Below are 17,738 nucleotides of genomic sequence, written 5' to 3'. Positions count from 1 at the left end.
ATGAGACAGAAAGTAGATGCCTCGAGAATAAACGTCTCCTTTGTATTACAATGTAGGACAATACAAGATCAAGAGAACCGAGGAGATCCTGGAAGTAAGAACCAGGGACACATCAGAGTAAAGGCCTATTTATACGGGCGAGTGTCGGACAAACGATGCCCGACACTCGTCCCAGCACATACTAGCTAGTGTCGCTGGCTCACAGCGGGACGAAGAGATTTCACTCCTCCGCCCCTCTCCATTGAACGACTGCTATTTACACTGAACTATCTGCTCATCGTCCATCGTTTATGGTGCATAAAGCACTCAGTGTAAATAGCAGCTGTTCAGTACTGAATAGCCGCTATGTTAAGGCAATAGAGAGGGGCAGGGGAGTGCGAGAAGAGAAATCTCCTCCTGCTGCCCTGCTGTGAGCCAGCGATACTAGTTCCCATGCAGCAGCATGGAAGCTAGTATGTGCAAGGACGAGTGCTGAGCAGCATTTGCTCGACACTCGTCCCGTCTAAATGGGCCTTTACACCAATACAAAACTTAATGAAAACTACATGACCTCTGAAGGCTATACACAATGACTAGAAGACACAGCCGAATAATTTCTTAGAAGGACCTGCAAAAAACAGCAATTAGTGGGTAATGCCTGAAGCAGAATGTTGCTTCTAATACAAAATCAGAATTATATACTACAAAATCAGAATCATATAGTATATTCAAATCAATCCTCTAAACTACGTGTGTCAAACTCAAGGCTCGTGGGCCGAATCTGGACGCCACGTCATTTTATATGGCCCTTGATGAGGTCCGGAGGCAGAAGAATCGGCTCTCCACTTTCCCAAGAGGATGCAGCCAGCACAGGGAGCGGATGCAATCTTTCTGATTCTGATCTCCGATGCACCTCCACACCGCTCCGTTTAGTAACTCAGTTGGCAGCACAGCTCCGACTCCCAATTCGGACACCCAAGCCACTCACCAATGTAGGAAGCTCGGGGCTGAAAACGTGTAAGGGGAGAAACCCTATCATAGTGCAGAAAGCTCCACAGCCATGTTACCATGTTTCCCTGAAAGTAAGATTTACTTCAATAGTAAGTCCTACCCTGATTTCCCAAAAATAAGCCCTAGCTACACTACATAAAATATATTATTATTAATAAATTACCTAAAAGGCTCATTCAGGTCCCTTCTGCTGGTCCGCCCGGTTGCCATAGCCCTCAGAGCTCATAGACCATCACTTTCTGGTGACAAGATTCATAAATACCGCCTCCAGGAAGCAAAGGCTGTAACTGGTTCTTCGGGTAATGGCTATGATTGACTGAATGCCCTGCGTTTACTGTATGGATTGGTCGAGTGACGGTGAGCGATAGCCATGGCTCAGCCAATTCAAAAATCCCTCCCCCACACAGCAATGCCTGTGATTGGCTTAGTACGGGCGCTCAGCCAATCACAGCAATCACTGCATCCAATAGGTGTCTGAATTGGCTGAGCACGGAGAGCAATATTGAACATTTACATGGGCAAACAGTGTTGACGCATGAACTATGCAGCATTTCACAGAATGAAACTGTACATTCACTGTATATTTGGATCTGCCTGCATATTTTTTTGCAAGTGCATAATGTTTTTCACACGCGGAAAAAAACAAAACAAAAACACACGACGTTTCCATAGATTACTCCCGTTTTCATGTACAAACATGCAGGGAATACACACATCATGCATATTCACTGCATATTTATGCTGTCCAATTAAATTTAATGGACAGTTTTGGTCTGTAATGCGGACCAAAAATTAGGACATGCTGTGTTTTTTAGTTTTTTATTTATTTATTTTTTTTGTGTGTGAAAAACACATTTGAATACCCCCATATGAATCAATGGGGATTAAGCTGTCGGTTTTGCAAGCATAAAAAAATATGCACGGAATATGGTGTGCCTTTTAAATGGCCTTTTGAAAGCAAATATAAGGCTGATGTGGTCCTTGGTGAAAAGGAGTTTGACACCCCGGACCTAAATGCATAAGCCACAATCTCAAGTTAAACATAGCACAGTAATGTCGCACCATCACAGCGTGCTGCGCTTCACCCGCCAGACCACGTTCTGCCAGGCTTTATCAGGGGGGCTTTGACGGATGCAGGGGTGTTTTGTTTTTTTTTGTAATCAAAAAACCACTTTCCATGTTAACTAAAAATTGTTGTGTCCCTTTAAAGCTTCTTTAAGTTGGCTTTAAGGGGACACTAATCATTGGCTCAGGTTATGTCATTAAATAGTGGAGTGATTGGTAAAGAATGTAGACTGAATTTGAGCAGCAGGCATAAATCCTAAAAGGTAAGCAAGATAAGTAGATCAAAAAACAAAAGGAGTGTAAAGCCCAAGGACACAACCTGCCTCAAGATACATTTTACATTAAAGCTAGAAGTGTCATAAAAAGGCAATTGCAGAGGATCAGCCATGCGCATCCAAGACTCTTTCACATCTGCGTCGGTGGTTCCAGTTTCCTGCTCCATTCAAGGAGCAGGAAAGGAATTCCCTGGCCGAATGGTTCCATCATAAGACTGATCCAAACAGTGCCGAACAGACCCCATTGACTATAATGGGGGTCCATCATCTTTCCGCTCAGCTGCTGGCATGTTAATAGTCTTTTGTGCCGATTCTGCAACGGAACCTTCGACCAGAGTTTCTAGCACAGATGTGAGCGCAACCTTATAGAAACCGCTTGATACAGCAGTCTTGGGCCTCATTCACATGGTGAAAATTAGCCAAAGATTCCATGTCCAAATTCACAGTATTTTAGGTTTACATTGAATGCTATGAAAAGCCACGCCGTAGTTCATGGAAACACACGCAGATTCTGAAATCCACAAGGTTGAAAAAAAAAAAAAAAAAAAAAAAAATTGGCATGTCAAGGCTTTGTGCAAAATCCGGTTGCACATGAATTTGCCACATTTAGTGGGGCGAACTCTGTATGCAGATAGCAAAACTCTGTCTCATAGTTCCAATGTGCTTTATGTATCAGATCCAAATCTGAAAAGTCAGATGTGTATGTAGCAAATTTATCCTGTGTGAACATGACCTTACGTCAGTCCAGGAACAGAGCATCAACATGCTGTTTGTTAATCTACTAGGCAAGCTGAGGCTGTCGTCACACCGGCGTTGGGGTCAGTTCAGGTTTTTAGTTTCTCTGCTCAGTTTTTGGAGGAGAGAATAAAGGCCCATTTAGACACAATGATTATTCGCTCAAAAGCCATCTTTTGAGTGATAATCATTGCGTGTAAATGTGCCCACCTTTCAGTTTGGCATGAAATCAATTGTGCGGCAGAAGCCATCTTTTGAGTGATCATCTTTGTGTCTAAATGCACCTCATGACAGATCTCTACCCCCCATAGATTTTAATGGGGTATTTAAACAAAAAAAAAAAAATTGAAAAGGCTTTAAGGCCCATTTAGACCCAATGATTCTCGCTCAAAAGTTGCTCAAAGCAGTCTTTTGAGCGAGAATTGTTGGGTCTAAGTGCACGGACAGTGTGGAGTTTTGTGTGCACGAGTCGTCCCTCGCTCAATTCTAGTTTTCTTGAATTGAGTGATAAACTCTTATCAGCAGTGCAGGCTGTTATCAGTCGACAGCACTGATAAGATTCTTACAGCTGGTATCCCAGCGGGACATGAGCTGTAATCAGCAGAGAATACAGCGGTTTGCTTATGCAAAACAGCTGTATTGTTTGCCAAGCCATAGCGGCAGTGTCCCACTGTGCCTGCATAGCTCGATAGCAGCTACTTAGCTACTCTAAAGTATGCAAAGATGATCGCTCAAAACTGTCAATCAAAACGGTCATTTGAGCGACTTTTGAGCGATCATCTGTCAGTGTAAATGAGGCCTTAGGTTTCTGTACTCTGGACTAGAGAATAGCAAACTAATGAGACTGAATCACTGTCTGCAGTGTTATTCCTCCATCCCAAAAAATGGAAACCTAATGGAAGCCTTTCAATTTGCCTTTTATTTAATGAAACTCCCATGAAGTCAATGGGGAAAGGGGATAATCCACTTTATTCTGTTTTATTTCTGTTTTTGCCCTCTCCAAAAGTGGAACATAGATGGAAACCCAGAACGGACCCCAACGCAGGTGTGGAAGTAGCCTCATACTTTGAACTATCATAATTCAGATTTTTTTCAGAAATACGATCCTTGCAGAAGTCTGAAAAACTTCTCACGCACTTTCCAGTTTCTAATTAAACAACTGCAGACACCTAAGAAGTATGTTCATGGATGGTTAAATTACACAGGACACAGCGAAAAGTCGTTCATTTTCAGACTTTGAATCTAGGCTCAGGTCCAGACAAGACAGCAGACACCACAAAATGACAAGTTTCCGTTGCGCCCGATTTCAGCTTCTTGCTGGTTAAGAGATTGCTCAGCAAATTAACATTGTGTACAGTTTTCCATTATTTAGTGGGGGCTCGGGCTCACTAGGGGGTTATGGCCTTGTAAACCATCTATGTTGAAAAGCAATATGGAACCCAAAGCAGTCTATGGGTCCCTCCTGCACCTCCATTCACCTCCCACTTGTTTCATACAACTCAGATTGGAAAAAATGAATTGCCAACCGCCATCAGATGTTGCATTAGGGCTCATTCACACGGGTGTATTACGTATTTTGGTCCATGAATACGTAGCCTATTCATAGACCGAAATACAGTTTTCCCGTCTATCTGCAGTCTTTATGGGTGTAAACAAAATCCCATTGATTTTGGGCATAAATACACAGCAAATATGATGGTTTCCTACATATTTACACACACACACCCATTAATTCTTTAATAGTCTATTATGGGTCACAATAAGCACCAAGCTAGGACACGCTGTGTTTTTTTTTATTCTTCGCACCACCAAAAATAGCCTAACAATATGCATATTTATGCTCATGTGAATGAACCCTCGGGGTGGTTTCACGCACAAAGTTTTTTGGAAAGTTTTAGATTTTTTTTTTTTTTTTTCAGCCAACGCCAGACTGGTATCTGGCAGGAAGGGAAAGTGTTATATTTCCTGTTCCTTTTGAAACCATTTCTAGTTTTGAAAAGGACCAAAAAAAAAAAAATATGGGCGATTTACATTAGTGCGTTGTGCCCGATAGCCATTTTGACAGACCTCACACATGAAAACACAATTTCGGTGGGTTTATTCACGAGCAAATTTTCTTTTGCAGCCAATTATTGGAAGCACTTGTGATTATCACTCTCATGAAAAAAATCGCAAGTGTGTAGATAAGATGTGATTTTTTTTTTTTGCAATATAGCATCATGTTTGCACCCAGAATCGCAAGTTTTACACGGCAATATCGCACGGATACTGTGCTTGCCCATGTAAATGCACCCTTAGACCTCATGCACGAGCGGATTTTTATCGCGGAGTCAGCGGCTGAAATCCGCAGTTCAAAGTGCCCATAGAAAATAATGGAGTGTGCTGCACTCCACGCACATAAGCGGATTTGCATAGCGTTTTCTAGGAGTGAATCTAAAGTTGCAACATGCTCTATTTTAGCGCTGTTTCAGCGAAAACTGGCTCTATTAATCTCTATGGAAGCGTATGTATGGCATACATCCACAAGTGGGTTTTAATTCGAATACTCAGTCTCCCACTGCGTAAATACGCGCCAGAATAGAGTATGCTGCGATTTTAGATCTGCTTCTAGAAAACGCAATGCAAATCCGCTTGTGTGCGTGGAGTACAGCACACGCCATTATTTTCTATGGGTGACTTGAACAGCAGATTTCAGCCACAGGAGTCAATTGCCGATTCCGCAATAAAATCCGCCTGTATGCACGAGGCCTAAAGGTGCATTCACACAGAATTCGCGCGTACCATGTGCAGGAGGCCTTATGAAGATATCTACCCCTAGAAAAGTGGCTAATAGGGACCATTATCTGCATAGCCGCGATAAAAAACCAAACAAAAGAAAGACACTAAACACTAACACTCGTTTTAGTATTCTCGCATCTCCTTTTCAATACTTGCATGCATCGGAGGCATTGGTTTCCAGTGTATTCGTTCCCATGGGCGAATATAAGACACGTAAAAATGGTGACCCACTAAAAATAGAACATACGCAACCCAAAAACACGACAAAGCATATACGATGGCCAAAAAGATAGTTCTAAAACTATGAACAGGCGAGAATACGCTAACTAGCTCTAGCCGTGATCGCCGGAAAACGTTCTTTCCAGCAATTATATGCCTGACGTGTGAACGTAAATATGCCTACGCTCTTGTGAATAAGCCCTACTACTGTGAGGAGGCCCAGGAATTTGCTACAAGTTTACTAACCAATTTTCTCCGGCTTTCTGCCGTTTTCTTTTGACATGGATACAAAGAAAACTTCAATCAATAAACACTAAGAGAAGCTGCACAAACAGTGCAGAAGTGAAGCTGCTGGAAAGTTTTTCCACACTGTCATCCGTTTATTCCATACAAGTGCCAAAGACAAAACGCCAAAAAAAATTACAGACAAATATCCAACCCAGTTCCTGGAAATATGTGGGTGAGTCAAACTCCAGCCACGCACATGAAGTATGTGCAGGAACAGAGCTTGTAAAATAACAGTTGGACTGACACAAACTATACACATGTATCCGCAATTAATATCTGGCTGAAAGTGCCGACACTCACGCCACCGGCCGTCATAGCGGGGCGGCTTCAGCCGTTGATCTGCTCAGGTAAGAGTGTGTGCAGTCATAAGTGAAGTCATCTACCCAAACAGGACAGTTCAAACAGTGTACAGAGAAGGTCCCGTTACATTCTTAAGGCCCTTTTACACGGAACGATCATCACTGAAGAAAAGCAAAAATGAACGTAAATGTTCAGTGTAATCGCAGCCAAAGATTGAACAAGTGATAAATCATTCGCTTTTTGTTCATTCTATGCAGGCATAATATTCATCGATGGCTCGTTCACTATTCATTCAGTTTAAATAGCGATTGGTCAGTCCTTCTCATTCACTTATACAACGAATGTCAAAGACTGCGTGACTTCTCATTTTGAGCGAGCCAATGATGTATCTGTGTGTATGAACAGGTGGCACAAGCAAACACGGACATCATTCGCTTGTTGAAACAAGGAATCGTTTGGTGTAAACTGACCCCAAGTCTCTGTTCTGGAACTCGGTGGCCAACGAGGGGCAGGTATGGTTCACTTTCCTATTTTAACACAGGGGGTCTTATTAAAGCAGGGTTGTTCAGTAACTGGACAACTCCTTTACAATCTGCGCTTGTATTCTGATTTTTTATGAATATGTAGAGAATGGTAGGTCCTAGAGAGCTGAAACCTGGTCTAAAACTGTGCAAAGCTCCCAATTCAGGATTTGAATAAGCGAATAATGTCAGTTCGCTCGTTCATACAGCAGATACATTGTTGGCTCATTCACACAAGAAATCGTTCAGTCATTCACATACAAAAAAAGGCTTAATGCATTTTTAGAAATTCTTGCTATAACCACTAGATTGCGGGTCTCAGACTGAGGCGGCTTGTTCATGCTGGCCGGTCCTCGCTACCATCCTGCAGAGGACAGTCTGTTCCAGCCCACCTGTCCATATCCCTTAAGCCTGCTGCACGGATCAGAAAGGACATTTGTGTTATATTGCTGCTTAACCCCGTGGGTAAGGGCTCTACCTTAAAGAAGTTTTAGGGAACTTGTCACCTGGTTCTGCGAACTTCCATCATTTTACCTTTTCTCTGACTACATGGTAGTTTAGAGTCAAGTGTCTGTTGTGTTGGGGGACGTGTGTCCCAGTTTTTCTGGACTAGAACCTTGCTCTGATCCGTCTGTTCTTCCCCTCTTTAGGGCCGGCTGCACATGGGCGGATTTGCATTGTGGAATTCCGAGCGGGCATCTGCCTCCGGATTCCGCAACAAAAAACACCCATAACATGCTATGGCCAAACACTTTCCTCTACATAAAGTAACTGCGATTTTCTGCTTGCAGAGGAAAGAAAAAAAAAAAAAAAGAAATTGTGGCATGCTCTATTTCTGAGCGGATTCCGCACAGACAGATTCTATTGAAAAGGTCGCAGATTCAGCGTCATCGCCTAGCAATGACGAAGGGAAGGATAGGATTCAAAAAGAAAAGCTGTTCTGCGCATGTCCATGTATCTTGACGCCACTGGAAGCTAGGGGTTTGACAGGAGGAACGCCCCTCTCACACCCCTAGCTCCCGATTGGCTCAAGAGCTGAAGGTCCTACTGCTCTGGACCACTGAGCCGCCGGCTGCTGAGTAACACTACTGCGGGGGCACAGCACAGCACGCTCACTAACAGCCAATGTGGAGGTAGGGGTGTGACAGGGCCGTCCCTCTATGTAAGCCCTGTCACATCCCTACCTTCCAGTGGTGTCAAGATACACTAATACAGATGTGACCCTCAGCGAGAAAGAGTGTGACACCCCTTCTCTAGGAGCAATGGAGAGAACTACAGAGATAACGTGGTCTTGGATTTGGACAATTTCTCATGTTCTACCAATCAGACAGCTGCACAATGTGAAAGGCTTATTTGTCTTCCAACATTCCTTGTGCTTCACACTCACTTGGGAGAAAGCCAACTCGATTACCATCCGTGGGTCTTATTTACCAACATCTCCATGTGGAAATGTTATTTGCATACACAACAGATGTCAGCAGCGACTCAACCACTAAATTCTGCACTGGGTTTACGTACAGATTATCAGTAGCAGAATTTGGTTTCAATCATAAAAGTTGAATATTCCAAAAAAAAAAAATTAAAAAAAAAAAAAAAAAAAAAAGGGAAAGCAAACAAAGCAATACAAGAAGTGACCCAGCAGGGTGGTCAGAAGTCCAAAATATTGCAGTTTATGACAAGATATATACAGAACACGATGAATACTCTCCAGGTATTGAGGTAGAAGCATTCCTATAGAAGATGATATCTCCATATATACAGCAGCTGACTAAGGTGGGGCTCACTGGGCTGTATGCACTTATGGAGGCCCCCAGCGGATTTCAGCTGTGAGCCTGGCTGTCACCCTGTGTACGGTCGCGTAATATACTGCGTACTTTTCAAAAAAGATATTTTCCACGCGGATACACTCAGCCCATACGCAATGTAGTTGTGTATGGGCTGCGGGTATATTGATGACCATAGAGAACAATGGGCACTAGGTCATGGATATCTGAGGGTAAACTAGAACATGCTGTGTTCTATTTTCCGTGAGCAGATTACGAAATTCCAACCTGTTCATGTGAGCAGAATTGTGTAATCCAACGCATCCAACTGATCTGCACATTAAACGCTCGCAGAATCTGCCATTTCTATCCGGTAATGGGAGACCAGTAAGCCTGTATGCACGCACACTGAGGCCACGAGACAACGTGCGTGTGGCTCAACATCTACTCAAGTCCTAAAACCCCTCAAAAAAGTGTGTGTGTGTGGGGGGGGGGGGGAAGAGACTTTCCATAAAGTAGGGTAGTAAAACTTTTTCCTGCATTACTCTAAGGCCTCATGTCCACTGGGAAAATAAGATCCGCGCCACATAGGGATGCATTGACCACCCACGGGTGGATAAATACCCGCGGATGGTAATTAAAAAATTTCTGGAGCATGAAAAAAAATGAACATGCTCCATTTTAGTGCGGATCACGCGTGCGGGAGCTCATAGAGCAAATAGCTCAAATGATCTTCCGCATGAAAAATAAAAGACAATTACAGTGCATCCGCAGCCCAAATCCGCGCTACAAATCCGCAGCGGATCTGATTTTCCCCGTGGACATGAGACCTAAGGTTGCTTTCACACGTAACCTAATATTTCAGAACACGCTGTGGAATATTCCGCTGTCAGAACAAACATGTCTAAATGCAGATTGTGACCCAGAATTGCCAGCAGAATTAAGCCATTTTTAAGTCTATATGTTAGATGTGCCGATTGTGGTGCAAAGTGTACTAGAACGTGTGAAGGCACCATAATGTAACCTGTGGCTATCCAGTTGTTGCCAAGCCTGCCCTGCTACACACCTGGGGAGCCACTAGCTAATGGGACCTGATTTCTCTTTAAATGACAAGGAAACCGCATGGGATATGCACCAGTAGTCCCTCTAGGATATACAGAGAGTGGAGGCTTTAGGAATCTCATTCACAGCAGTTCTTGATAAAGGGAAAAAAAAAAAACTAACAGAGAAATGGATACAAAAAGTATCAGTCTTCTATTTATACTTTTCTACTCCTGGCTAAGAAAGCATCAAACACTGCATGTGGGATTCCAGCCTCACACAACTACATAGCAAATAGCAACTGCAGACTTTCCAGAGCGGAAAACCAGCAGCAAACATTCTGGAAATCTTCAGTTGCCAAATCCACACCTAAATGTTGCGGATCTGACCACTGATCAGCTGCGGATTTTAACCGCTGTATTACAAAAGTTGAGAGCCGCAGCATAAATAGGCAGCGCTACAGATTTAGCATCCAGAGCTTTTCCTAGGTTTGGGAAATTTTTTACATATAGCAAACACCTATAGCTCAACGGACGGTTTCATATGGCGTAAATGCTGTGGAATCTCCGCAGTGGAATTTTGGGAAGCACTTGATCCTCTAGATCAACACAGTAGGATAGACAGGCTGGACTAGATGGACATTGTCTTCATTCAGCCTTACATACTATGGTACTATGTTACTTACAGTACACGTTGTGTGAAGGAGACTTCTATACTCTCCTACACATGGAGCTGAGAGTTTCTCCAGCGTATTTGAAAAAAACTCTGGATGCTAAATCTATATCTATCTATCGCTATCTCTACATAGCTAGGCTCATATGATCATACGAGCCATTACGAAGCCACAGTGCAGGAAATTAAAAAACAAGACACGTGGACTGCGCATGACAGCGTGTGCAAGATATGCTGTCAGGCGCAGAACAATTTTGCTGCCATACGTGATAAGCTGGCTTACCGCCGGCACCACAGTGGTAAAATGCTGCATGACACATGCAGCGTTTTATTCTTGCAGCCATGTGATTCTGGACTAAGGGCGCCTACCTACTAGTGATATGTTTGCTTGTGATGCGAGAGTGAGTAAAAAACGCAAGCCTAGCAGCGCTAAGTAAACTCTGCGATATCGGTCATTGCTTTAAATGGGGCCGGCAGCAGCGCCAGCCCCATTGAAAACATAGGGAGTACACCACGGACTTTTGCCACAGCTGTGACAGCTGTAGCAGAAGTCTGCAGTGCTATCCCAATGCTTTCAATTGGGCTGGCGCTGCTGCCGCCGGCCCCATTTAAAACAATGAGCAATATCACAGAGTTTACTTAGCGCCACAGCACCACCAGCCCCATTGAAAGCATTGTGTTGCAGGCAACCCCCGCAGCGATAATTTTCAGGGCATGGCTTAAACTATAAGCTTCTCTCCAGCTCCAGCAGTCATTTTCTGTCCTATGGAACCCAGGGATTGAAAAATTCCTGTCCCCAAAAGCGTTGATCTGATTGGCTGAGTGCTCATCCAATCACAGGCAGCACTGCATGGATTCTGCAGTAAAATAGAGCACGCTGCAATTTTTTTCCACTTGCGGAATACGCAATTCGTATCTGCAAGTATGAAGGAAAATTCGAAAATGCATGAGTTTCAATGGTTTCATTAACCGTGGAAAGTAAGCGGACACAGATAGCGGAATTCGCAATTCAAATATAGTTGTGTGAGCCTGGCCTTAGGCCAAAGGCACACAGCCGTATGAAGTTTGTACAGCAACTGCATACTGCATGTCCATGCCTGTTTTCATAGGACATGCCACTATTATTTCTTCATGGATCATCAGTCTTTGAAGAAAAAAAAAAAAAACGAAACTGTGCTTCATGGGCTATGATGGGATAGTGCACTGTGATGTGGCCATGTGCCGTGGGCCTACAGGCTCACGACCTCAGCTTGTACAGTGGGGATTAGAGCCTGTATGTAGCACAGAACCATACAGTCTTCATGTATGGCCATGCAGGTTCTATTGCCATATTGTACTGAGTCAAAGAGAGGGGAAAAATTAAAAAAAGAAATAAAAAGGGAAACCTCCATATGAAATTGGCAATCTACAATTGTTCAGTGGAGGTCTCATGCGCCTCTATGGCAGCCCAGATATATCAATTTACAAGATAGAGTAGTATCATAGCGATGCACATAAACCCCAAGGTCCACAGTAATCTCCCATAGTATACAGTCCAAAGCTGGCCATACATACACTACTAGATCATCATTGGGCAGACCCAGGTCAGGCTACATGTCCTAGAAAATTCTGCAGTCACTTTACAATGTACGAGCCCCTGACCATGCATGGTTTGCAGTCCAATCCCTTCCTTCCCCATCTTCTAAGCTTGCACAATGCAGAGCGAGGCCATGACATTCAGCTGTAGTACAATATACAGTAGAATCACATCTGCAGAGCCGCTGTCATTACAGCCAAACAGTTCAACTGTTACAGGGGGGTTAGAAAAACATGACTGCTTTCTTCCAGAGCACCACTTTTGCCCGCAGGGTTGTGTGTGGTATTGTAGCTCAGCTCCATTGACGTGAGCTGCAATTCCACACACAACCCACGGACAAGGGTGGCGCTGGATTTGGGGAAAAAACAGCTAAAACAGGGTTTTCTTCTTAATCCTGGACAACCCATTTAATATTAAATAGAAATCCTAATGAACTGTGGGATTTAGGAGAAAAATCATAGCAAGATGTCCCGGACATAGCTATGTCCTGGAGCTAAAATACAGGTACTTTTAGACTAAACAATAAATGTTCAAAGTGAGCAAAAGTGAACGATCCTTGTTTAGTTTAAGCGCGAGCCAACGACTGGATGGCGAATGTGAACCGTGAGGTTCTCGTTTGTCATTCAGTTTGAGCCGGTATAAAGATAGTCGCCGGCTCGTTGGGCAGTTTTCACACTCGTCATTCACATGGGAACGTAAAACACTAAACACGTGAGCGAGAACTGCAGTAATCTCAATGAGAACAGTGCACTATAAACCGGCTGCCCGGCCGCGGATGAGCGGGTGAGATTCTAGGCTGAGCACGCAAGTCTTTATATTGTCTTAACACCATTGATAACAATCCGATTGATTAGGGCCATTTCCTGTCTGTGGGAAATCTTTAGCTATAGAATCAGCTGTCTATAGTGAAGATCATTCTTTTGATTCCCCAATCTGGTTTGATCCCCTTCTATTCAGAGATGGCTCAACAGCAACAACAAAAACCAATTCTATATGGCAACATTTTCAACTAGATGTCCAAATAACATTAGCTTGGTAGATACTATTCTACCACCTCTACAAGTCCATAGATGGGGCACCTCGCCATTTAATCTTTTCCTGGATGCAGTGAGGGGACTCTTATTATATTGGGGGTTCAAGAGTTGAGATATTGATGTATCAGACTCGCATCTATTCTTTTCCCTTTACAGATAGTTCAAAACTTTCATTTTTTTACCCCATGACTCGCAGTAACATCCCAGGAGAGATCAGACCATCATCTTCTGCTGTCTAGCCTTTTCTTAAAAATGGCTCAAACTTCTTATGTAAAAAAGGCTAGAAGCTACATGCCGATGGCGCCATCCAGAAGTTGCAGTAACAACATAATATCAACATTCCCCATCCTTACACAATAGAAAGGCTATTTAGATTGTATGGTTAGGGCCCTCACACCTGCGTTAGAGTTATCTGTCTCTGTCCAGTTTTTGGACCAGAGAAATGCAATTAAAACACTTCCTCCCCCTTGCATGGATTTCAATGGGTTTTCAAAAAAAAAAAAAAAAAAAAAACACAGGAAAACAAACAGAAGAACTTCTGTTTCTTTGAGAATCCACTAATTTCAATGGGGAAAGGACGGAGGGGACTCATACATTTGTTTCTACTTTAATTCTATATCTCGGCTACAAAAACAGAACAGAGACTGAAAGACTTCACAGGTGTGAACATGGCCTTACAGGTTTTTCTTCATGATGTATCGACTTTCTTTATAAAAAAAGAGTAGAAAACCCCTTTTCAGTTTGTGCTAGCAAGGAACACTGATACTACAGATCAGCGAGGCCACGTTCGCAGGTCTTAAAATGTGTCAGATCCACATCCGATTTATCCAATAGGGATCTGACACTTAATCCACGGCAGAAACCTGAGTCTTGGAGTTCTGCTGCCGATCCACATGGGGGGGGGGGGGGGGGGTCCATAGGTGGATTTAGCCCCAGTCAAAATCTATAATGCTTGGACAAAATCAGTGGCAAAAGAAGACCTGGCGCCAAAAAACACGATGGGTGATACTGGTATGGATATCACGCAACTGAAAGAAGCCGTGCAAAACTGAAAAACAGAGGGAGGGAGCCTTTAGGGTCATGAACGGCTAACAATAACAAAAGTTAGGGGTAAGGGCGCCTACCCACTTGCGTTGCCGATTTTCGCGTGTGAAAAACGCGGCGTTTTCACGCGTTTTCCGCTGCGTTTTTTGCAGCCCTCCATTGACAACCGTGGGTGCATTAAGAGAAAAATAAGGAGACATATGCAACTGACAGTTCCTATGTGAAAAAACCCCACGAAACGGAAAAAAAAACCCCAGATGGACAAGAACACATTCTATACTAATTGCTCTTGAGAAAAAACGCAAAACATCACAGGAAAAAAAAAAAAAAATCGCAAGTGGGTAGGCACCCTAAAGGTAAAACAAGCGTGAAGCAGCAATATCAATCCTGGACATGCTTGGCAACATTTCAGCATTGTGAGTACTGTCTGGAGCTATGTCACCCCAAGACGGACATGACCTACTGAAGGTGACCTCACCTGTAACTACCATGTATATAATACACAATTATACAAGTTACTATAAATGTTCCAACGATGACGGTTCGGACCAAAATAGCAGCCATTCATTTGAACGGCGTACACACATGGGTTTTGCTTTTTTTTTTTTTTTTTTTTTTACACTTGTACGGAAATACTTGAGCGCTCGCCGATCTCCAGCAGTCGCACTGAAAATTAATGGAACGCTCGTGCGACCTGCGTGCTAGTCATTCTCCTCATCACTGAGAGGGATGCAGTAAGCCAACAGTGAGGACGACAGGGAAAATGGGACCCCTGTTCTTGAGATCGGGGTGGGGGTTGTCTAAGAGGTGAGACCCCCACTGATCAGCAAGTTATCTTCTATCCTGTGAAGTGTGGATAACCTGCGATTCTATTACAACCCCTTTAATAAATGTTACCTGTACACAATTCCATACCCGTCATCTCACCTATTTAAGAACCACCAACATAATGAACATGAACTAAAGGGTCCGTTTAGACCTGTCGATTTCTCACTTGAACGACTGAATGATGTCAGTTCGCTCCTGTCTGCGCATTTAAGCAAGAAATTGTTTTGTCATTCACATTCATTGTATAAGTGAGCGAGAACGACTGAACGATCGCTGTTTGAACTGAACGATAAGCGAATGGGCCGACAATGATTGTTATGCTGCATAAAATGAACACAAGCAATGATTTATCGTTGGCTGCGTTTACGCGGAACGATCATCGTTCATTTGCATGACTACCGTTCGGTGGAGAAGGGCCTTAAGAGAAACTACTGGTTGAGCTGCTGACCATTCATCACAATGGCAGATCAATCTGATAAATTCTAAGGGCACATTTGCACTGGCATATTACAGCCACATTTTTTTTTTTAAGGCTGTAAGCTCCAGTGATTTGCATTGGCGTATTCAGTAATAGTTTTTTTATGCAAAAAAAACAAAAAAAAAAAAAAAAAAAAAACCACAAAAACACACTGTATGTCCTTTTTAGACCGCTATTATGGACTGAAATCACAAATGTAAAAAATCTATAGGATCGTGTAAAACCGCAGTTGAATGCCTAGCTGCTGCGTTTTTTTTTTTATGTTGCCAGGAGAAAATCAAATAAATTTTAAAAAAAGTTGCTACTTTAAATGGAGTTTCTTGCAGCATTTTTATTTTATTTTTTTGCACGCGACAAAACGCATTAAAAAAAAAAAAACCCTGCAAACGCTCTAAATACGCAGTGAAATTGGTGCAGTTTTCACACACCGAAATTGCATAAGTGCGTTTGAACATGCCGCGACAACCCAATGCATTTCTACGCATCCTCTGCCACAGTTTTGTCAGAACCGCCACTCGTTATTGATCAGGTTGGACCTGTCTGTGCCATCTAGTGCCCAGAGCGGATGTATCAGCCAATCCAATGTGACCAAAGCAGTAGAAGTGCCATGAAGAAGGTGTCAGGGACTTGTGGCACTGCTGTGGGCATGGCATCCCTAGCACCAGCCCCCATGCAGGATGCTGCACACATGGCATTACCTTTCTCTCCAGCACAAAGACCCTTTTGATCAGTCTCCCCCTAACTACCTCCCCCGTCATTACCAGACCCCGGAGCCAGGCAGGACTTACACAATCCACATGCCGGTGATGGTGAAGGCTGGCAGCGTGATGGGCAGGATCACCCATCCTGGCATCTTGGTGAGAGGCATGATAGGATCCCGTGCCCCGCAGGATGCCCAGGCTGTGCCCGCAGCTCTCCTAGGCTTCACCCGAGGCTCCTGCAGTAAGCTGCCCAGGTGGAGGCTTCTCCCACGAACTCCAGAAAACTTTCCGCTGCCCTTCTCCCATAGCCCGGCGTCACCCTGCCCTTCCCCGGGCCACGGGGCCAGCAGCCCGGCCGGGGCTCCAGACGAGATGTGATCCGGCGGTGATCACCCGATCACTCTGCACACAGCTCCGCAGATCCCAGTGTAACTCCCCGTGACCCCGCCCCGAGGAGGGAGAGCCGGGCGGAGGGGCTGCGGCTGTAGGAGGCGCCCCCTAGCTAACATCAGCGGCAACTGGATGTGGGCTCCAGCACACCTAACACAGGCCACCCAGCTGTGCCCAGCCCTGATGGGCAATCAGCCTGGAACATCGCTGATGCTCCAACATTACATAGCAGCAGCAGTGGGGAGTGGAGACTGGGGGTCACCCAACTTTCCCAGGAGTGTATAGTGTGTGTGTCGCCTACCTTTTTGAGAAGTGTATACTGGGGGGTCACCCAGCTTCCCCAGAAGTGCATATTGTGTGTGTGGAGAGGGGGGGTTCACCTAACTTTCCTAGAAGTGTATACTGGAGGGGGAAGGGGTCACCTAACTTTCTGAGAAGTATATATTGGGTGTCACCCAACTTTCAAAGTGTATGGGGGGGGGGAGGGGGAATTACCTAGCTTTCTGTAAAGTGTATACTGGGGGTCACCCAGCTTGTGTGTGTGTGTGTGTGTGTGTGGGGGGGGGGGGGGGGTACCTAGCTTTCACAGGAGTGTATATTGGGGGTCACCTAAGTTTCCCAGAAGTGTATACTGGAGGTTGTCATTTAGCTTTCTATAAAGTGTATACTCAGGGTCACCCAGCTTTCTGTGAAGTGTATATTGGAGGCTGGGGGGAGGTCACCTAACTTTCACAGGTGTGTATACAGGGGGATGTCACCTAGCTTTCTGTGAAGTGTATACTGGGGGTCACCCAGCTTTCCCAGAAATGTATGCTGAGGGTCACCTAACTTTCTGAGAAGTGTATATTAGGGGTCACCCAGCTTTCCCAGCAGAGTATACTGGTCACCCCCATTTTACCAGAATGTACACTGGTGTCACCCAGCTTTCCCAGAAGTATAAACTGATGCTCCCAGCTTTTCCAGAAGTGTATACCGGGAGGGAGTCACCTAACTTTCTGAGAAGTGTATATTTGGGGTATCCCATCTTTCCAGCAGTGTAG

General features: G+C 44.2%; 1 protein-coding gene across 1 annotated transcript in view; it reads right to left on the bottom strand.

The window, feature by feature from the left end:
* The window catches only part of LOC136625926 (transmembrane protein 150A-like), a 102,311-nt gene extending 85,582 nt beyond the window's left edge, over positions 1 to 16,729 (bottom strand). The window contains exon 1 of the mRNA XM_066600533.1: positions 16,396 to 16,729. Coding sequence (XP_066456630.1) covers positions 16,396 to 16,475 — 80 coding nt within the window. The 5' untranslated portion in view covers positions 16,476 to 16,729. The remainder of the gene's footprint in view (positions 1 to 16,395) is intronic.
* Between the last annotated feature and the right edge of the window lie 1,009 nt (positions 16,730 to 17,738).

Source organism: Eleutherodactylus coqui, chromosome 4 (assembly GCF_035609145.1).
Source record: "Eleutherodactylus coqui strain aEleCoq1 chromosome 4, aEleCoq1.hap1, whole genome shotgun sequence".
Taxonomy (NCBI): Eukaryota; Metazoa; Chordata; class Amphibia; order Anura; family Eleutherodactylidae; genus Eleutherodactylus; species Eleutherodactylus coqui.
This window is presented reverse-complemented; position numbering and strand designations above follow the sequence as displayed.